General features: G+C 56.8%; 3 protein-coding genes across 5 annotated transcripts; all 3 read right to left on the bottom strand.

The window, feature by feature from the left end:
- Positions 1-973: 973 nt before the first annotated feature.
- On the bottom strand, positions 974-6,179 carry C20H19orf53 (chromosome 20 C19orf53 homolog). Its single transcript, XM_044994346.1, has 3 exons — positions 6,019-6,179; positions 5,632-5,687; positions 974-1,867 (listed from the first exon to the last, which is right to left on the bottom strand). Exons 1-3 carry the CDS (start codon positions 6,110-6,112, stop codon positions 1,724-1,726), a joined length of 294 nt encoding a protein of 97 aa, XP_044850281.1. The 5' UTR covers positions 6,113-6,179; the 3' UTR covers positions 974-1,723.
- Positions 6,180-6,872: 693 nt separating this feature from the next.
- Positions 6,873-10,494, bottom strand: MRI1 (methylthioribose-1-phosphate isomerase 1). The gene is made up of 6 exons (XM_044995089.1): positions 10,188-10,494; positions 9,209-9,450; positions 8,962-9,131; positions 8,388-8,564; positions 7,328-7,552; positions 6,873-7,160 (listed from the first exon to the last, which is right to left on the bottom strand). The coding sequence occupies exons 1-6, from the start codon at positions 10,317-10,319 to the stop codon at positions 7,027-7,029; spliced, it is 1,080 nt and encodes a 359-aa protein (XP_044851024.1). The 5' UTR covers positions 10,320-10,494; the 3' UTR covers positions 6,873-7,026.
- A 1,961-nt stretch (positions 10,495-12,455) lies between these two features.
- On the bottom strand, positions 12,456-20,168 carry YJU2B (YJU2 splicing factor homolog B). 3 transcript variants are annotated; one of them, XM_044995088.1, is made up of 10 exons: positions 20,103-20,168; positions 19,041-19,083; positions 18,638-18,691; positions 17,941-18,023; positions 17,389-17,444; positions 16,141-16,201; positions 15,102-15,244; positions 14,837-15,009; positions 14,162-14,300; positions 12,456-13,639 (listed from the first exon to the last, which is right to left on the bottom strand). In XM_044995088.1, the coding sequence occupies exons 2-10, from the start codon at positions 19,041-19,043 to the stop codon at positions 13,209-13,211; spliced, it is 1,143 nt and encodes a 380-aa protein (XP_044851023.1). In that variant the 5' UTR covers positions 19,044-19,083; positions 20,103-20,168; the 3' UTR covers positions 12,456-13,208. The 3 variants fall into 3 exon arrangements, with proteins under 3 accessions (XP_044851023.1, XP_044851021.1, XP_044851022.1); XM_044995086.1 differs by lacking the exon at positions 20,103-20,168 and adding an exon at positions 19,258-20,096; XM_044995087.1 differs by lacking the exon at positions 20,103-20,168 and having other exon boundaries at positions 19,041-19,245.
- Between the last annotated feature and the right edge of the window lie 417 nt (positions 20,169-20,585).

The raw sequence follows: 20,585 nt of genomic DNA, 5'->3' as shown, positions 1-20,585 counted from the left end.
CCGGAGAATCCCCCCCATCAGCCCAAAGCTCATGGCTGAGATAGACCACAGCCTTACCCAAAGATGCCCCCCTTGATGAAGACTCTACTGTACCCTTAATTCCCCCTGTGAGGGCCACCGCAGGTAGGATGGCCCAATGGTTAGGGCAATAACCTGGGAATTGGGATCTCTGGGGTCCATTCCCAGCTCCTCTGAGGCATTAGGGGCATCCCGAGTTCCCTGGGAGTTCGGTGCCTAACTGCTCTGAGGGTCTGGATCTCAGCGCCTCAGGCCCTCCTGCTTCTGAAGTGGGGCATTAGCCCCATGCTGCCTGACAGAGACAGCATGTGAGGTGCTCAGACATCATGGTGATGGGGCCAGATGAGGACATGAGATAGAACCATACAGGGACTCACAAACGCAGATCCCGGACTGGGTGGAAGTCCTGCAGGGACCAGATTTCACACAACGCAGTGTTTTTCTCACAACACAGTTAACCTGTGGAACTCCTTGCCAGAGGATGTTGTGAAGGCCAAGACTATAAAAGGGTTCAAAAAAGAACTAGATAAATTCATGGAGGATAGGTCCATCAATGGCTATTAGCCAAGATGGGCAGGGAGGGTGCCCCTAGCCTCTGTTTGCCAGAAGCTGGGAATAGGCAGCAGGGGACGGCTCACTGGATAATCCCCTGTTCTGTTCATTCCCTCTGGGGCACCTGGCACTGGCCACTGTCGGAAGACAGGATACTGGGCTAGATGGTTCTTTGGTCTGACCCAGTAGGGCCCCTTCTTATGTTGAGATCCACCACAGACCCCCTGCTGGCCAAGCCAAGGGGAACCGCCCCCAGGCTGTCCCGTGCACAGAAGGCTCTAGGAGTGGTTAGCTCACAAGGACCAAGTGGATCCTGTATCCAAGCCCCAACGGCAGGAGCCTTCAGCTATCCTAATTTTACAGTCCCCAAGGAGGTGGAACAGAGGAGTTACAGGAGAGGACGTTCCCCCCAGTACATTTTATTAAAGCACCGGAGGATGGTCAGGGCAGGGAGACACCCCAGCAGCACGTCCCTTCCCCCAGGCACTTTCAGAGACCAATCTGCGCGGCTGGAGTCAGCCAAGGGCGCTGGTAAGAGAACATGAGATTTAGCATCTCAGCTCCACAGGCCCAAGCTGCTCCCCTTCCACTCACAGCAAATGAGTTTAGCCCCAGGTGCGTAATTCACACAGGCAGGTTTTCCTAGGTGCTGCCACAAACTCCAACAGGGCTCCCAGGCTTGGGAGGAGGGGCCCACAGCCAGCAATTCGCCAGCCAAAAGCCTTGAGACTGTTCTCGCTAACTCTTCCGTGGCTGCACCCGCTGCCGCCTGAGGAAACACCCTTCCTGACTCTGCAGTGGGAGCGCAGGCCTCAGTCACTTTCCTGCCACAGGGAAGGGACAGAGCATCCCTCGCATGGGGCCTGGCTGAGAACTACCGATTTGCCCTGCCCCGTTCAGCCTCGGCGTCCTTCCAGGTGACAAGACGGGCTTCGCTTGTGCCATTTGTGGCACGAGGCAGGTGAACCGCATAGGGTTAAGCCATCCCCCACCCCCAGCTACAAGGCATGGAACAGGCCCTGGGGGAATATGAACCACGGGAGACATTAGAGCAGGAAGTCCAAGTCCAAGGAGGTTGCTGCAAAAGCACTTGTGTTCAGGGACACACAGCTGCCCCCGGCCCTCCACAGGGCTCCAAGCTGGGCAGCTCAGGTTACAGGGGAGACTTGCTGGACTGGCCCTTCTTCTTGGCTCCCTTCTCTGGTGCTTTGACCACGGTCAGCTTCTTGGCCATGCTGGTGCTGGCTTTCATCATCACCTCGTGCTCAATCTTCTTCCGGATGCCGACTTCCAAGTTCTGGGGAGGAAGGAGGATGTGAGGCAAATTAACCCAGCGGCCGCCATCTAAGCAGGGGCCTCCTGGGGAGGAGCTGGGGGCTAAATGGGAGCCCCCTAGTCCCTGCCCAGAACCCGCCTCTCACCTCCCTTCACCACTCTACCTGAGTGCAATTTGAACAGGTCTCTGCCTGAGCAGGTGACACCCCTTTGGAAATCACAGAACTGGAAGGGACCTCGAGAGGTCGTCTAGTCCACTGCCTGACACTCCTGACAGGAGTGAGTATTTAGACCATCCCTGACAGGGGTTTATCTAACCCACTCTTAAAAATCTCCAGTGATGGAGATTCCACAACCACGGTCTGCACACAGAGAGCAGAACTCGAATTGTGTTCCCACACAGGGTTCCAGGCTAACATTACCCATGTCCATGTCTAGCATGGTTCCAGTCATGTTTTTGTTAGGGCTGCCAAGCGATTAAAACAATCCATCATCAGCACAGAAGCATGTCCTCTGGAATGGGGCCGAGGCATACAAATGTTTAGCATATCTGGTATTTAATACCTTGCAATGCCGGCTACAAAAGTACCATGCGAATGCCTGTTCTCACTTTCAGGTGACATTGTAAATAAGCATTATCTCCCGTAAATGTAAACAAACTTGTTTGTCTGAGCGATTGGCTGAACAAGACGTAGGACTGAGTGGACTTGTAGGCCCTAAAGTTTTACATTGTTTTGTTATTGAGTGCAGTTATGTAGCAAAAAAAAAATAGACATTTGTAAGTTGCACTTACACGCTAAAGAGATTGCACTACAGTACTTGTATGAGTTGAACTGAAAAATACTATTTAGTCATTTTTACAATGCAAATATTTGTAATCAAAAGTAATATAGTGAGCACTGTATACTTTGTATTCTGTTATAATTGAAATCAATATATTTGAAAATGTAGAAAAATATTTAAATAAATGGCATTCTATTGTTTAACAGTGTGATTAAAACTGCGATTAATTTCTTTAATTGCAATTAATTTTTTTGGGTTAATTGCATGAGTTAACTGTGATTAAATCAACAGCCCTTGTTTTTATTGGTTAGCTGTATTCAAGTAGTGGCTAGGAGCTCCTGTCGCAGACCAGGACCCCGCTGAGCTAAGTGACATACAAACACAGAACAGACAGTTTTCACTGTCGCAGAATTTACTATCAAAGGCAAGAGACAACAGATGATACAGGCTGACTGACAGATGAGCACAAGGAAACAGTGGTGCAGTCTGTTTGGGTAGGGTGGTGTGGTAGATGTACACGCTGCTCTGTGTTTACACCGGAGGATCAGGTTGGGGCTTTGTAAAACTGACAAGCAGCCGTCCTATTACCCCTGGAGAGGAACCTTTCCACCAGGGCGGCCAAACTTACTGATCCTCCAAGCCATGTACAATAATATTCAGGAGCTCGAGAGCCGCACAACCTTTACAGGTGCATTTTTTTTTTTTTAAAAACACCCCACTTACTGTATTCTGGATAATTACTGCTAGAGCTAGAGGCCTTTTGGGTCTCCATCCCGGCTGTAAGTCTTTGGAAATCCAGTTGTCAAGGCGGTACAGAGGAGCTCGGTCAGATGTTGATTTGTAAGGACTGATTTTACCAACTTCGTCAGGGAGTACAGCAAAAATTGGATGAGTCGCACACTAGTCTTCGTCAGTTGAGGATACTTTGTTCCTGGCACTTGCTTCCAGAACTTGATTGCAGACTGTGATTTATGCACCATCTTTAGAGCCTGGTCCTCCTGGAGTTCCATTGCTATAGTGTTTCCGTAACCATGGTTTTGGGAATTGGACAGCCATCGCTGATCACATCAATCATGAATGGGGTTACAAGAAAGGCGAAGCAGGATCTCAACTTCTGCAAGTCTTCAAACCTGGCCAGAAAGTCATCAAGCCGTCCTTGTAATTTACCTCTGCATTCCTCAACTTCGTGATCTTCCACTTTGATTTCGGGGAATGTGTTCACCCTATTCTTGAGATGGGGAAAGTGGTTGAAGTCTCTTGACACTATGTCTCTTTGCAGAAGCTGTAACTTGCTCTGGAAGCTGAAGACTGTCTGAGTAAGGTCAGAAATAATTTTAACCTTCCATGGAATCGTAGCAAACAAATATCGCTATTTGCGATTTATCTTGTATATCTGTGGATTTGTCAAGAGCTAGGCTGAATGCTAGAGAATTCTTTAGATCGTTTTGCATCTTGCTTGCAACATCAGCATTGATCTAGGAAGATACGCATCTCCATAGTGTGGCACAAAATTGGAATTTGTTTTATTAGTCGTTGAAGTTGTGTGTTATTTGGATCTAAAATTGCAACCACTTCCACAATATTCTTCATCAGAATATGGATGTTTAGCACGAGCGATATTCCATGACATAATAAAACTAGCTTCAGTCCTGAATGCAGAAAGCAGCGTCTGTTAACTGTTTAGGCATAATTTTAGTGTGGCTAGCTTGTTTTTCCTTAATTCTGATTCAGGAGGGTATTTAGATGAAAAGTTATTGTGATTTGTTTCACAATGATGTTTCAAGTTGCTCGCTTCATAGTGAATGAGCGATGCATTGCGGATAAGGCACAGAGGTTTGCCACCTTTAACAGTAAATGCAAACTCTTCCTCCCATTCTGGCTTAAAAAACTTCGGTTTTCTTCTTCATACATGTATTTCTGACAATTTGAAGAAATTGTCATTCATTAAATTAACGTAGGTTAACACTTAAACCTAAAAACTATTCAAATGCAACTTATGAACCATAAACAGAGCTTGTATTCTGCAGAATGCAGGAGATCGCGAACACACCAGGTCCACACAGAACAAAGTCTAAATACAGAAAGACAAAATTTCCTGAAGTTTCCCTGCACTTTAACTGTATAAGGACTGCACTGTGGCTCACCAGCTGCTGTTTGGCCAAGCCTGCTCTATAACCAGGTCTCTACCAAATTCATGGTCCATTTTGGTCAATTTCACGGCTATAGGATTTTAAAAATGGTAAATATCATGATTTCAACCATTTAAATCTAAAATTTCATGGTGTTATAATTGTAGGGATCCTGACCCAAAAAAGGAATTTTGGAGGGTCACAAGGATTTTTTTTTTTTTGCTATCAACCTGAAGGTCGCGTCGCCAGGTATTTCTTGGGCGGCCTCTTTTCCGCTTGCCTTGGGGGTTCCACCGCAGTGCCTGTCTGGTGATGTTGGTTGGCTGCTTGCGTAGTGTATGTCCTATCCAGCCCCACCTTCTCCTTCTAATTTCTTCCTCTGCTGGGAGTTGACGGGTCCTCTCCAAGAGGTGGATGTTACTGATGGTGGAACCAGCTAGAGCGAATGGCCCAGGATAGAAGACTCTGGAGATCTGTGGTTGGCGGCCCACACCCCGGTTGGGGTGACGGGCATGAATGAATGAATGATGACAAGGATATTGTTGGGGGGGGGGGGTACTGCTACCCTTACTTCTGCGCCGCTGCTGGTGGTTCTGCCTTCAGAGCTGGGTGCCCGGCCAACAAGCTTTGAAGGCAGTATAGAAATAAGGGTGGCAATACTGCAACCCCCCCCCACAACTTCCTTTTGGGTGAGGACCCCCAATTTGAGACAAACTGGTCTCCCCTGTGAAATCTGTACAGTGCAGGGCAAAGGGACACACAAGGCCAGATGTCACGGTGGCCATGACTTCGGCAGGGGCCCATCTGTAACAAACTGGGATACAAACGCTGCCACTGCTGCTGGGGGCGGTTTGTTTCTCACCCCCCACCTCACCTTTTTCAGTTTCTGCTGCTGGATCACCCGAGCTTTCTTGGGAGCAATTGTCCGGCCTGGAGGAGAGACGTGGGAGAGGGGAGATAAGTATTTGGACCCCGGGAAGCAGAACTCGGTGCCAGCAGCGGAACGGCCCCAGGGTGGGGATCCCTGAGAGGGGCCTGGGGGACAGGAGTGGGGGGGGGGTAACAGCCTCTCCCTGGGGATTGCAGGGGGATGGGGCTGCTGGGGCCCTCTGAAGTGCGGAGGGCTAAGGGGTCACTTACCCCCCCGTGCCCGCCATGGCCCCGCCCCCCCCGGGAGCCGGGGCCCCGCTAACCGCGCCCCCCCCCCGGCCGTGCCCTGCACAGGCTCAGCTGGGCCTAGCCCCGCCCCCAGGCCGCTCACCTCCCTTCCGGGGTCCCCGGACCCCCTGGGCCGCCGCCGGCTTCTTCCCCCCGCCCGGCTTCTGCGCCTGGAACTTCTGCTTCCCCTGAGCCATGAGGCGGCCTCCACATCCGGCAGAACCCCAGTGCACGCCGGGATACAGAGGGGCGGGGGGGAAACGTCACTTCCGCTGCATGACCGGATACAGAAAGGCACGCCACGCGCCCAGTGCATGCCGGGATACAGAGGGGCGGGGAAAACGTCGCTGCCGCTGCTTGCCGGGATACAGATGGGCACGCCACGCGCCCAGTGCATGCCGGGATACAGAGGGGCGGGGGGAAACGTCACTTCCGCTGCATGCCGGGATACAGAAGGGCACGCCACGTGCCCAGTGCATGTCGGGATACAGAGGGGCGGGTGCAAACCACGCTCCCAGGGCAATCTTGCCAGGCTAGAGAGAGGCACGCTAACCCCAGTGCATGCCGGGATACCGAACGCCCTGGGGAGCAGTGAGATACCCTCATCTCCTCCCCCCACCCCCCATTCAAAGCTCTGAGCATGGCCGGGGCCTCCTGGGGAAGCTCCCTCTGCCCCCCCTTTGCTCTGGTATCAGTGAGTCAGGAGGAGCCGCCGGGGCAGGTTCTGCCAGGCCCCGTGGGCACTTCCCCCTGCTGCCATTCAGGACATCACGTGAGCCCAAAGCACAAACCCCAGCCACAGGAGCGAAGGGAGAATCTCCTGTGGCAGTAGAGGGGCTATGACACACAGGGAGGGAGGGAGGGAGGTAGTCAGACTCCATCCAGTAGAGGACACCCAGCTCCTTAAAGCCCTGCTAATTTAGACAAGCTACAGGCATCAGCCCACGCAGACAAGTGGTGGTCAAAGGCGATGGGGATTTATTAACAGCGTGTAAAACAGAGCCAGGCAGGGGGTGTATTACCCCCGCGCACACAGAGTCTGGTCTCTGCAGAGGGAAAGCCGGGTCTCTCTCCCGCAGCCCGAGTCAGGGCAGTTATTAGCCCAAGGGGTTCATTCTCCTTTCACTGCTCGGGTGAGGGCCTCTCGGAGCTCTTCAGGGCGGAAGACACCAAGCTCCGTGACGATGCCCCCAGTGATGAGCTCATGTGGCGTGACGTCGAAGGCCGGGTTCCAAACGCCGATCCCTGGGCAGGAGAAAAACAGAGACACCGTGAGCCACTCAGCAACGTGACAAATACCCAATCAAGAATTCCCCCACTGGCCCCTTTGGCCCAATACTGCCACCTCCTCTTGCACCAGGATAGCCCACTGGTCCGCAATACTGTTCGGGGATGCGCCCACACTGCAGTACCTGGCGCTGCGATCCTCACTCCATTGACGTCCGTCAGCTCCTGGCTCGGCCGCTCCTCGATCACGATTTCAGCCCCTTCTGCCAAGCTCAGGTCACATGAGGTGCTAGGCGCCGCCACGTAGAAGGGGATCCCATGATGCTTTGCAGCGATGGCCAGCTGGTAGGTGCCCACTTTGTTGGCGGTGTCGCCGTTGGCCACCACCCGGTCGGCTCCCACGACGACAGCTGGGTGAGGGAATGCAACGCTTAAAGTCCTGGAGGGGCGATTCCCGTGCCACGCGACCGCCAAGGAGTCAGCATTGAGATGGCCACCTTAGCATTCGTGAGATCCTACCGCGGTCCCCTCCTCCTGCCCCCTTCCTGCCGCTGGTCAGCCTTGTGTCTGGCAGACCCCAATCCTCCCGCATCCCCCAGGGACTGCACAGGGCCCCAAGAAAGCAGCTCTATGGAGCACCCAGCATGATTCTCCGAGAGGCAGTGATGTCCAGGGGAAAGGACCCCGTGCTGGGAGAACACCGGGATTCTATTCCTGGCTATGCCCAGAGACACCCAGCAGAGCAGTTGCAAGCCATCACCCCTCTCTACGCCTCAGCATGTCCACCCCGCTCACAGACGGGGGACAGTGCTACTAATACACTGGGGATGAAGTGCCCTACATTGAGAAATAGGTGTTACTGTCTCAGCCATGCGCAAGGCAGCACTGGTGCTGGCTCCTGTTGGTGTCATACTGGGTTAGAGGGATCTACTGATGTCTTGATTCCTGTGAGACTCAACCAAGATGGGTCCCCGTCGCACTGGGCACGGCACAGACGTCTCCCCCCCCCCATCATCACCATCGTGCGTGATGCTGCACAGACCCCGGCCGAGATCGGGGCCTCCTCGTGCCGCTTTGCAGATGCCCACCCTTGACTGAGATCAGGGCTCTACCATGCCAGACTCCAGGACGGTCCCTGCCTTGAAGAGCTCACCAGCTTAACAAGCCCTAGGATCCACAGCTCCTTCTAACAAGGCCAGCTGGCGCCTGTGGCGGTGGGGTCAGGCTGCCGTGTCTCCCACTCACCCGACACGCCCTTCTCCTTCATGGCCACAGAGACCATGCTATCCGCAATGAGCGTGGCCGGGATGTGCTCGTACACCAGCTCGTAGGCCGTCAGCCGCGCCCCCTGGTTGTACGGCCGCGTCTCCGTGCAGTAGACGTGCGCCAGACAACCCAGGGCGTGCAAAGAGCGGATGACCCCTGCAAGGCGAGAGGGGAATCGTGAATGAGGGGAGGGAGAGGAGGAGGGCAAGAGGTTAGTGAGTTGGAGAGCGCAGGTTAGTGGGCAGAGCATGGTAGCAGGACCCCTGGGGTGAATTCACCCTGACCTGGGAGGGAAATGGGGTCTAGTGCTTAGAACAAAGGTTGGGAGTCAGGACTCCTGGGTTCTACTCCCTGGGTCTAAGTAGGCGGGTGGAGGGTGGACTAGCGGTTAAAGCAGAGGGAACTGGAAGTCAGGACTCCTGGGTTCTCTGGCTCTGGGAGGGCAGAGGGGCCTAGTAGTAAGACCCGACTCTACTTTGCAGACCTGGCGGAACCCCCCTCTTCCTCCAACCCAATGTTTACAGGCATTGTGGCTCCCCCCAGCCCCACTTACCCAGCGCGGTGCCATAGCCGGCGGTGGCCAGGGAGCCGGTGTTGCAGTGGGTCAGCACCGTCACCTTGTCCTGCGGTGACGCCTGGAGCAGGTGGCGCGCCCCGTGCTCCCCGATGCTCCTGTTGTCCCGCAGATCCTTCTCTAGCATGGCCTCCGCCCACTGGATGACGCTGCGGGGTGGGGGGAAGGTTAGGGCACGGCTCCCTCGACCCCGAGGAAGGGAAAGGGCCGTGGGCCTAGCTCTCACCTCTCCCGCAGGCTCTCAGCTGTGGCCTCCTCACGCTGGGCCTCCTGGGAAGTGAAAGCCCCCAGCTCCTCGGCTGCCCGCGCCATGTTCACAGCCGTGGGGCGCGCAGTCACCAGGTAGCGGAGGGAGTCGTGGATGAAGGTCTCCAGGCCAGCCTTGCCCTGCCCCATGCCGGCCCCACCATGCAGCTCCACCGCCAGGCTCAGGCACCCCACGATGGCAATGGCAGGGGCGCCCCGCACCTGGGGGACAGGGGGCACCGTCAGGGTGGAGTGGGATCCAAGGACCATATGGGAAGCTTTAGGGGGTGGGGTGGAGAGATACTGCAGGGGAGGAGCTGCCACCCCAAGTCAGAGCAAGAGCCCAGCTAGGCCTGTCCCCAGGGCAGCCCAGACCCGGTCCCCACCCCATGTCTCCATGCCCATATCCAGCCCTGCACCCGCCTCTCCGCACCTCCCAGCCCTGCACCTCCCACCTCTCCGCGCCCAGCCCTGCACCCTCGCTCCTCTGCACCCAGCCCTGCACCCCCACCCCTCTGCGCCCAGCCCCACACCTCCTTCATGCTCAGCCCTGCACCTCCACCTCTCCGCGCCCAGCCCTGCACCCCCTCCATGCCCAGCCCTGCACCCCCACCCCTCCGCGCCCAGCCCTGCACCCCCTCCATACCCAGCCCCGCACTCCCACCCCTCTGCGCCCAGCCCTGCACCCCCTCCATACCCAGCCACGCACCCCCACCCCTCTGCGCCCAGCCCTGCACCCCCTTCCATACCCAGCCACGCACCCCTCCATCACTGCGCGCCCAGCCCCGCACCCCCACCCCTCTGCGCCCAGCCCCGCACCCCCCTCCATACCCAGCCCCGCACCCCCCGCCACCTCTCCGCGCCCAGCCCCGCACCGCTCCCTGCCGCCCCTCGCCCCTGCTCTGAACTCCCCTTCCTGCCCACGGGTGCCGCCTGCCCAGCGCCCCGGGGTGCCCCACCTGCATGGCCCGGATGGCCTCCCAGCCCTGCCGCACGCCGCCGATCGGCTCGTAGCAGCTCCGCTGCGGCAGCAGCAGCTGGTTGAGGACGCGCAGGGAGCCGCGGCGGTAGCGCAGGGACTCCAGGCTCATGGCCCGCGGCCGGGCGGGGGGCGCAGCTCGGCCGGGAGGGACTCGGGCTTCGGGCGCCGCAGCCCCGGACGGACCCGGGCCTCGAGGCTCCACACAGGGAGACCCGCGCTGCGCTGCGGCCCTAGCGCCGTCGAGTGCCGGGCTGGGCTCTGCCTCTGAAACCGGATTATAAACCCGCAAGACCAGAGTTACACCCCACGCGTCTGCCAGCCCCCAATGCCCACCCGGAGCCAGGGAGAGAACCCAGGAGTCCTGGCTCCCGGCCTCCCCGCTCTAACCACCAGCCCCCACTGCCCTCCCAGAGCCAGGGAGAGAACCCAGGAGTCCTGGCTCCCCCCCCCCCCGCTCTAACCACCAGCCCCCACTGCCCGCCCGGATCTGGGGAGAGAACCCAGAGTCCTGGCTCCCAGCCCCTCTGCTATAACCACCAGCCCCTACTGCCCTCCCAGAGCCAGGAGAGAACCCAGGAGTCCTGGCACCCAGCCCCACCCCCACTCTAATCACCAGCCCCCACTGCCCTCCTGGAGCAAGGGAGAGAACCCAGGAGTCCTGGCTCCCAGCCCCTCTGCTATAACCACCAGCCCCCACTGCCCTCCCGGAGCTGGGGAAGAGAACCCAGGAGTCCTGGCACCCAGCCCCACCCCCAACCACCAGCCCCCACTGCCCTCCCCGAGCCGGGGAGAGAACCCAGGATGGAGTCCTGACTCCCAGCCCCTCTGCTATAACCACCAGCCCCCACTGCCCTCCCAAAGCCAGGAGAGAACCCAGGAGTCCTGGTTCCCGGCTGCCTGCGCTAACCACCAGACCCCACTGCCCTTCCAGAGCTGGGGAGAGAACCCAGGCATCCTGGCTCCCAACTAGGGTGACCAGACAGCAAATGTGAAAAATCAGGGTGGGGGGTAATAGGAGCCCATATAAGAAAAAGACCCCAAAATCAGGACTGCATCTGAAGAAGTGGGTATTCACCCACGAAAGCTCATGCTGCAAAACGTCTGTTAGTCTATAAGGTGCCACAGGATTCTTTGCTGCTTTTACAGATCCAGACTAACATGGCTACCCCTCTGATACTTAAAATCAGGACTATCCCTATAAAATCAGGACAGCTGGTCACCCTACTCCCAACCCCCTGCTCTGACCACCAGACCCCACTCCCCTCCCAGAGCTAGGGATAGAACCCAGGCATCCTAGCACACCCACCGTAACCACTAGATCTGCCTGCTCTCCCAGAGCTAGGGTTGACAACACTCCAGAATTGTCCTGTAGTTTCCAGGAAGTAAAAAAATAATCTTTAATTAAAGATTAGTTCATATGATGAAATCTCCAGGAATACATCCAACCCAAACCGACAACCCTAGATAGAAGCCAAGTGCTGACCTCTCCCCCACTGCTCTCCCCGAGCTGGGGCTAGAACCCAGGGGTCCTGACTCCCGACCCCAATCCGCTGCCCATGCTGTCTCTAGAACATAATGGCCACACTGGGTCAGACCAATGGTCCATCTAGCTCAGGATCCCCCGACCGTGGCTGGAACCAGATGCTTCAGATGGAATGAACGGAACAGGGTAATTATTGAGTGATCCAGCCTGTCGTCCAGTCCCAGCTTCTGACAACCAGAACACACAGAGCATGGAGCTGTGTCTCTGCCCATCTTGGCCAATAGCCACTGAGGGCCCTACCCTCCATGAACTTATCTAGTTCTTCTTTGAACCCAGTTATACTTTTGGCCTTCACATATCACATGGCAAGGAGTTCCACAGGTTGACTGTGCACTGGGTGACAAAAGCACAGCCTTGGTTTGTTTTAAACTTGTTGCCTATGGATTTCACTGGCTGACCCCCCATTCTTGAGTTGGGTGAAGAGGTAAATAATACTTCCTTCGTCACTTTCTCCACCCCCGTCATGGTTCTGCAGACCTTTTCTATCAACATCCCCCACCCCCGCTGTTATAAAAGGGGCCTTCTACAGTGTATTCCCCCTCCCAGCTAGGAATAATGACACTGCACCTTCATACTGGAATAACCCGGTCAACCCCGGGGGAGGGGGCGGTGTACCAGCTTTAACTAGGCCAGGGTAGTTAAAAAGTGGTACAATCGGTGTGTGTTTGGACAAGGCCTTAGTCTCACTGACCATGAACAGGGCGAGTTCTAGAGTTTTAATGATTTCAGGAGAGAAGTGGCCGTCCTGGCAGCACACGCTCTGTACATAAACCAGACCTGAGGGTCTAGGTCATTTCTGAAAACGGGACGTAGGTTCTCCCGTGTTTGAAGATGTCACCTGCAGACAAGTCCCTTGGCAGCCCTGCATTTAGCAGGTTTAAGAGAGCAGCAGCTTGCGAGCGTTTCCGTTGCAGCTATTCGCTTCCCTGCAAAGTCCCAGCTACCTGGTATCCTCTCCCGCCGTTCTTCAGGCTTGTTGCTATGAAGCAGGAGAGACTCGAAGGTTCATCACAACCAGCCGGGTGTGTGCTGTCAGCGAACCACATGGTTAATCAGTTGGGGCCAGCGTTTAATGGAGGCTTATTTTAGTCTGTCCTTTCCTTTACTATGTACAGAGGACTAATGGAGCAGATATAGGGGACGAGGGGTGGGACACTGTATAAATATCAGAGGGGCAGATGTGAATCCCCGCTAGAGGAGGCTGCCTGCGATCCTGGGGGGAGGAATCTCATATACACGGGGTACAGGCTCTGCCTTTCCAGAGTTACGCCAGGAAGGGAATCGACAGCGCTGATACAGGGCGTTTGAAGGTCTGGCTGGCTGGGAGCTCTGTGGAGAAGGCAGGATCCCTGCTGCGGCTTGGAGGAGCCAGAGTTCTTGCTGGGTCTATGGCTTAGAGTCATTGAAACAATGCGGCCCCCTAAGTCCAGCCCTAACCGGGGGGGGGGGGAGGTGTCAGTCCACTTCCGAATCAGAGCTGGAGTTCGAATAGTCTGCCACGAGAGAGGAGCTGAGGCTGGCGGAGCAGGAGGTGCTGGCAGTGCCCTCTGCGGGGAGGACGTCGCTGTCGGCCACGGGGGAGCTCTGCTGGGGCGTCCCACGGGCTGCGCTGTCGCGGCTCTGCCCGCCAGTTCGTGCCCCGTGCTCCATGCTCTCTCCCGCGCTGCGCAGGCTCTCGGGCCCCTCCCTGGATTTGCGGCGCACGATGCCCAAGTGGCCGATTGCGACGTGTGAGCCGCCAGTGAGCGTCTTTGGGGGCACGGCTTTCCCGGCGAGCCCCAGCTTCTTAAGCGTGTCGGTGGCTTTGCCAGCTGGAGCCTGAGCAGGGGGGAACCAGGAGCGGCCAGAGATCTCTGTTCGCTTCAGCTTCTGTTTGTCCTCATAAGCTGGAAGGAGAGGGAGGGGCAGCAGGGTAGTGACAGGCATCCACAGAGGGCACCTGAAAGCTTCAGTGTCATTGGGAGCATTGGCTCAGGGCTCCTGCCCTGGGACCAGCATGATGCTCCTGTGCTGAACAGCACACACTGATCTATGGGGCTCAGAGCCCCCCAGACCTGAACGCCGCTCCCCTCAGAGCCCACCCTCAAGTCACACATCAGTAAGCGGCACAGCCAGGGCTAGAACCCAGGAGTCCGGGCTCCCACTCCCTCCCCCAACGCCAGGAATAGAACCCAGGAGTCCTGGGCTCCCACTCCCTCACCCAATGCTAGGACTAGAACCCAGGAGTCCTGGCTCCCCCGATTTGTTCATCCCCAACGTAAATCACATCCAACTGACCGTATCAGTGGTGACCGTAACCCTACGCTGCCCACATTCCTCAGGGCCCTGAATCCCTCTGTGCACAGCACCCCCCAGCAGAGCCGAGGCAGCCCCCACCCACAGCCCCAGCCCCAGCCGGCAGCACGTACAGTCCAGGCTGTGGTACTTGAGCAGGGCTGCCAGGCGCCGGTCCTCCTCCGTCTCCTGCACCAGAGGGATGCTCAGGTTGGCCTTGGTCTGCAGAGCCAGGTCCTTCTCCTCTTCCTCCTGGAGAATCTTCTTCTCCTCCTGAACAGGGGAGGGACAGGATGGTGAGAGAAAGTGCCCAGCCAGCAGCATCTACAGGAAGCCACTGAAGCTCAGCCCTGGTTTAAGGACAGGGGGTAGATCCCACTGGCTTCAGCAGAGCTGTGCCTGCTTACGCCAGGGTTAGACCTGGCCCCGATCTAGTGGCCATGAGACTGATGCTGCAAGGACTGTCCAGGACAGAGAATCACGGAGACACATCACTGAACTGCCACAATGTCTAGTGCAAAGGGCAGTCTTAGCTAGTCCTTCCTCCAGCCGAGCACCACCACCCGGCTCTCCCCTCTAGCACCTTCCAGCCACAGAGCATCAAGCACTCTATAAAGGAGGCCAATAGCATTATCCCCATTTTACAGATGAGGGAACTGAGGGGACCTGTCCAAGATCACCCAGCAGATCCCAGGTCTCCCAAGTCCCAGTCCTGTGCTCCATCCATGAGGTCACGCTGCCTCCCAAAAGGCCAGGAGGGTCCCAGCTAGGAGCAATGCGCAATCACAGGGCTCTCAGTCCCTGCTCACCCTGAATTTCCTGCGCAGCATGCTGTTGATGGCAAAGTCATCCTTCCAGGCACTCTGGGCCTCCTGGATGTTGGACAAGGTGGGGATGGCTCTCTGCAGCTTGTTCTGGTCTACGGTGCCGTGCTCGAGCCGGTACATGGCATCTGTCTCCAGCTTCTTCTTCTCCTCGTGTTCTGGAGGCAGAGGGACAGACACACGGACTCACCGGTGGGGTCTGTCTGCCCAGCCGCTGGAAGGAGCAGGGCCTGCTGCTCCCTGGGCTCACCTGTGGTCAGGATCTGCTCGTTGTCCTGCATGTCCCAGCGCTCCTCCTTGCGCTGGGCCCCGCTCACGATGACGTAGTCACAGTTGGCTGGGTCCGTCTGCATCTCGATGTAATTGACGCACAGGTGGCACTTCATCCGAAACCTGGCACCCAAGGGGACAGGCTGGGGGGTTATCTCCTGGCCACCTCCTTGAAGCCCCAGCCAGACTCCAGCTCTCCGGCCGTTGCGCCTGTCCCCTGCTAGAGGGATCTTATGCCGGCTCCTGAAGTCTCTGGCAGGTGATCCCGCCAGAGACAGGACACTGTGCTAGCCGCACCCCAGTCTGAGCCGCTGTGGCTGCATGGGCCATAAGAAATCCCAGGGGCTGCTAGTTTTATTCACCTTCCCTTTAGCCATGGGGAGGCTGGGAGCGGGGGCAGCTTCTGCCTCTACCACAATATGCCATGCACCTGTGGAGCCAGCTCATCCCAGCCACGCGCTCCACAGACACTTACTTCGCGTCTCAGTATTATCCACCCGGTAGGTGTGTGTGTGTAGGGTGGGAAATCGAGCATGGGAGGGGGAGAGAGAGCAAGGACTAATCCAGTTGAGTGGCAAAGCTGGGAATCGTCTCCCCCACTCTAACCACTAGACCCCACTCCCCTCCCAGAGCTGGGAAGAGATCCCAGGAGTCCTGGCTCCCAGCCCTGTGCTCTAACCACAGGCGCATCGCCAGGGGAACAGGTGGCTCAGGGGGCGGCACACAGAGCCCAGAGGACGTTGCTTTAAATCCAGCTCAGCAGCAGCTTTATCATCTCTGTCATGCCACGGGGGCTGTTCCCTCCCCTTCTGGGCAAGAGGCAGGCGGGGGCTCTGGGGCCCATTCTAACCCTGACTGCTTTGCTGGGGGAGGCCGTTTGGGGCCAGCGACAATGGTGGGATTCTGCGATGTGGCCCAGTGGCCCCCCCCCCCAGACTCAGCTCACCCAGGTCACCGCTCTGCCCAGGTTCAGCGCCTGGCAGGTGAGACAGGGAGGAGCGTGCGCTTCTCGCACCCACCTGTAGATGGGGGTAGTGTAGTAATTCCCAACTTTCTTCTTCTCCGCGTTGTACCGGACACCTGCGACAGACACAGCTGAAGAGCCTGAAGTGCCAACTCCACCCACCGCCCGCATTTCCCTCCAGCACTGGCAAGGATGTCACGTCTACCTGGGCTCTCAAGCTATGCTGGGAATAGGACCCAGGAGTCCTGGCTCTCAATCCCAGGGTTCACAGACGCGCCACGTTGTCAGTAGCAAGACTACAGACTTTGGGACAAGTCCAGGTCACACAGCGAGTTGAGGTATGAGCTGGCAAGAGAACCCAGGAGTCCTGGCTCCCAAACCCGCCCCCCAGTGTCCTCCCACAGCTAGCAGGAAAACCCAGGAGTCCTGACCCGCCCCTGTTCTAATCACTATCACTCTCCCCTCCCAGAGCTGGGACCAGAACCCCGAAGAGTCCTGCCCCTCTGTCCCTTGCTTGGACCCCACTCAGAACTGGGAATAGGACCCAGTTCCCAGGATCCTCTCCTCCTAGCCCCCCTGTGCTGACCACTAGACTGTACTAACTCGCAACAAGCGGCTGTTCTCTCGTACGACAAACCTTCTCTCCCCCGTCTCGCTTTCCTGCCTCATCACAGGTTCCACCCTTTCAGCACCCTGAGACGGGGGGACGTAGCATCACCCCCATTTCACAGATGGGAAACGGAGGCATTGGGCAGATTCAGTGACCTGCCCAAGGTCTCACAGGAAGCCTGTGTCTGAGCTGGGAACTGAACCCCAGTCTCTCAAGTCTGAGTCCCGTGCCCTACCCACCAGACCGCCTTCCCCACAGCTGCTGCTGGCCGACCCAAAGCCCCAGGTAGTGCACAGGACATGGGTGGGGGGGGGGGGGGGGAAGAATATCTCCCTGGGGGAAGGGAGGGGTGGGGGGGGCGTTATTCAGCCAGGGCCCAGAGGCAGCAGCAGAGAGGACAGCACAATAGCAACCATCAGAGAGAGTAAATTAAAGCTGGGTTTGGTCCCTCCCCTAAAGTCAAGGAGCCAACCCCCTAAGGCACCCCTCCCCGCCCCACACCCTGGGACATCCCCTCTCCACCTTCTCAATCCTGCCATGGCTCAGCCCCCACCACTGCCAGGAGCACAACTGCCTGGGCCTGGCCCTGTGTGCCGAGCATCCGGAGGATGGAGGCCAGAGCTCCAGTCGGGCTGGGCACACCCAGGGTGCTAGGTGAGCGCTGGGCAGATCCCTGGCAGAGCGGGAGCTTACCCATTCCAATGTGATTCTTGCAGCCGTCGCACCAGATGTTGTAGGGCATCTCGAACCTAGGAGAGAACAGCCAAGACGGTGCCGGTCACCCCGGTGCTAGAACCCCACGGCCTCCCAGCCAACAACCGCTGAGCTGGAGCAAAGCACAGACAGCAGCAGCTGAGTCAAGAGTCCACAAACAACCTGAATTCTGCCTCAGGCTGAATGCGGGGAGCAGAGGGGACCTGGCTCCTTTAACCACCGGCAGTCAAGCATCCCCAACACAGAGAGTTTGTGCCCGTTACTTCTAGGGGAGGCAACTGCACTGACCTCAGCTGGGGGCTAACCCCAGTGTCCTCCCTAAAGCACCGCTCAGTGTAGTTGTGAGAATAGTCCTGGCCCCAGGAGCCCCCTGCTCAAAGCACTAGACCCCACTCTTAATCCAGAGCTGGGAATAGAACCCAGGAGTCCTGGCTTCCCAATCCCCCGCTCTACCTACAAGGCAGCAACCCACGGGTCCCCTCGAGGTGCATTCAGGGTCCTGAGGGATGGTAAAGGAGCACAAGCTCTTACCTGATGATAAGGATGCCCTGGGAGAGCTTGCGGGCTCTCTCTCGCAGTGGGTGGCTGTTCCGGTATTTATTAAGGGAGACATGCTGTGCGGGAAAGAATAGAAAGGCAGCTGTTAACCCATAACAACAGGCCAGCATCAGTTGGGTTCCTAGAACTGGAGCACTGGATCAGATCGACAGTCCCTCCAGCCCAGTTTCCCATCCATGGCAGCAGCCACTGCTGGTTGGTTCAGAGGGAGGTGTAAACCCACCATAATATCCCATGGAGGAAATTTCATCCTGACCCCCAGCTAGAAGGCAGCTCATACAAGGAAGAATGTGGACCTACAGCCCTTGTGATGTTAGCCATGGCGGACTTCGTTCTTACCAATATCACACCTAATCCTGCTTTGAAATATACTAAAATCCTGTAGCAGGGAGTTCCACAGTTCCTTATAAAGTAAGTTACCCTTTATCCACTTAAAATCTGTTGCCTTTGAATTTAATCTGCTGCCCTAACAGGAAAGGGGACAAAGTGAGGCCTGACTCGCTTCATTCCCAGTTATTGGTTTCATTCCCAGCTACAGCAGCAGGCTCAGAACTTTGTCCATGAGGCTGACTGGTAAACACAGCGTTCAAGCTGGCAAAAGCAAACCCGGACACCAAGCATCAGCTGATGTGTCTATGACCAGGCCTTGCTGTCCAATCCCTGCTCTTACCTTTGCTGGATCGAAGTCAGGAGGGTAATACTTATTCACGCCTTTTCTTTCACCCTATAAGGAAACAAGTAAAAACATAATAATCAAACTCCTATGTCAGGATGCAAGATTCAAGCAGCCGATTACTTATCTCGGATGAGATTCAATTCTTTTTATCCATCTGTCTCAGCGATTTCATGAGAATCTCAGCTTTCATTAAAAATAAAAAAGGCAGTTTCCTGCCCCCTGAAATTCATGAAGAAAAGCTTAGAAACTTGAGCTGAGTGACCTGAACAGCACAGAAGGCTAAGAAAAGGAACTCGTGAAATCTCACGATTTTAAAAACAATCTCATGATTTTTTGAGGCCTGACTTGTGAATTTTGAATATCCCAGGATGGCAACATTGGGATCAGCTCCACTCACCATTGTGAAAAGTCTCTAGCTCCAAGCACCTGGAACACACAGTCTACGGGAAAAGATAAGGAGAGAGGGTCATTTCCGGGGCTAGAAATAACAACAGCTTGCTTTTATGAAGCACTTTTCATCCATAGATCTCAATGCACTTTAAAAAAGAAAGCCAGCATCATTATCCCCCTATTACAGATGGGGAAACTGAGGCACGCAGCAGGAAGGGACTTGCCCAAGATCATCCAGAAGACATGGGGCATCCGTCCTACGTCCCAGTCCACTCAGCCACACTGCTTCTCTAGCTCTCTCGCTGCCTGTTAAACTGATCTCACAAGGGTGACCGGAAGCCACTCCTGCCGGCTGGCTCAGCTCCCAGTTCCTATTGTCCTGGGGGGAGTGGGGGGGGGGGGCGACAGACTGGTTATAGCCCGGTTGACCCCACTGCCTCCCCCCAACATACTCAGAACAAGTTTTGGCTTAGGAGTGTAAAGAGGCCCCATCTGCGGGCTAAGCATGTCCCCAAGCAGCACGCTAGCCTCAGAGGCTACCGGACAGAGCTATGGTGGGGCAGGGAGAAGGGGTGCTGCTGCAGCCCCCCCGTCTCCTCCCCCCCAAGCAGAGGCAAAGGCCACAAGCCCAAGGGTGGGGTTGGCATCACCAGAAACACCCCCACACACACCAGTAACCAACACCAGGGTGTGTGTTGGGGGGGGGCCCTGTGACTTCCCCCTCTGCTTACACAGTGGGGGAGGGGGGGCAGTACGGGGCCTTTCTGGGAGTCGGGGGCCACTCGAGGGAACCTTCAACCCGCACACACCAGATAACGGGGGGAGGGACACACAGAGAGGGGGGCCGGGGTTCAGGGGCGCGGACCTGGGGGGGCCGAGTGAGGCCTCCCCCGGTGGGGGGGCAGAGAGGGAGCCCCCAATATAGGGGGGCAGAGAGCCCCCCCCAAGTGTATGGGGACAGTGTGTGGGGATGAGGGGGAGGGGACAGACAGCAAATCCCCCCCCCCTCCAATATCTGGGAGGGGGGGCCCTGGGGTCTCCCTCCCCCAACGCAAGACCGATCACTAACCTCTTCCGCCTCTGCCTCCTCCTCTTCCTCCCTGTCATCAACAGCCGCCTTAGCTCGGCCCCTCCCTCGCCCGTGTGGCCCCGCCCCTGGCCCCGCCCCCCAGCTGCGGCAGGACCCACGTGGCGGGCTCTGGCTGGGCTGGGCTGGGTGCCGCATGGGGCGGGAGCGGGGCTTGCCATGGGGAGCCCGCAAGCCCCAGCAACCCCCTCTGCCCCGGGGGAGGGGACTCCCTCCCTTCGTCCTAAATAACAAGGCATAGGGTTGCCAACCGTGGTTGGAGGAATTGCTGGAGATTGCATCACGTGGCATAATCTCTAATTAAAGATGAATCTGTCATTCTTGGAGACCGCTGGACAATCCTGGAGGGTCTGCAACCCCCCCATGGGGGAGAAGAACCAGATCTTAGCGCTGGGGGAATGGGTCCAGGAGGCAGTGAATACTTCAGGCTCATGCCCCCGGCCCTGCAGGATTGGGAAATAAACT

This window comes from Mauremys mutica, chromosome 20 (assembly GCF_020497125.1).
Source record: "Mauremys mutica isolate MM-2020 ecotype Southern chromosome 20, ASM2049712v1, whole genome shotgun sequence".
NCBI lineage: Eukaryota > Metazoa > Chordata > Testudines > Geoemydidae > Mauremys > Mauremys mutica.
This window is presented reverse-complemented; position numbering and strand designations above follow the sequence as displayed.

Coding starts and splice junctions, on each gene's coding strand:
- C20H19orf53 (XM_044994346.1), bottom strand. CDS start 6,112: ATGGCTCAGGGGAAGCAGAAGTTCCAGGCGCAGAAGCCGGGCGGGGGG. Junction 5,688..6,018: donor CCGGGGACCCCGGAAGGGAG/GTGAGCGGCCTG, acceptor TCTCTCCTCCAG/GCCGGACAATTGCTCCCAAG. Junction 1,868..5,631: donor AGCAGCAGAAACTGAAAAAG/GTGAGGTGGGGG, acceptor CTTCCTCCCCAG/AACTTGGAAGTCGGCATCCG.
- MRI1 (XM_044995089.1), bottom strand. CDS start 10,319: ATGAGCCTGGAGTCCCTGCGCTACCGCCGCGGCTCCCTGCGCGTCCTC. Junction 9,451..10,187: donor AGGCCATCCGGGCCATGCAG/GTGGGGCACCCC, acceptor CCTGTCCCCCAG/GTGCGGGGCGCCCCTGCCAT. Junction 7,553..8,387: donor GAAGGAGAAGGGCGTGTCGG/GTGAGTGGGAGA, acceptor TCCCTCACCCAG/CTGTCGTCGTGGGAGCCGAC.
- YJU2B (XM_044995088.1), bottom strand. Junction 15,010..15,101: donor CGAGCAGATCCTGACCACAG/GTGAGCCCAGGG, acceptor CTCTGCCTCCAG/AACACGAGGAGAAGAAGAAG. Junction 14,301..14,836: donor TGCTGCGCAGGAAATTCAGG/GTGAGCAGGGAC, acceptor TCCCCTGTTCAG/GAGGAGAAGAAGATTCTCCA.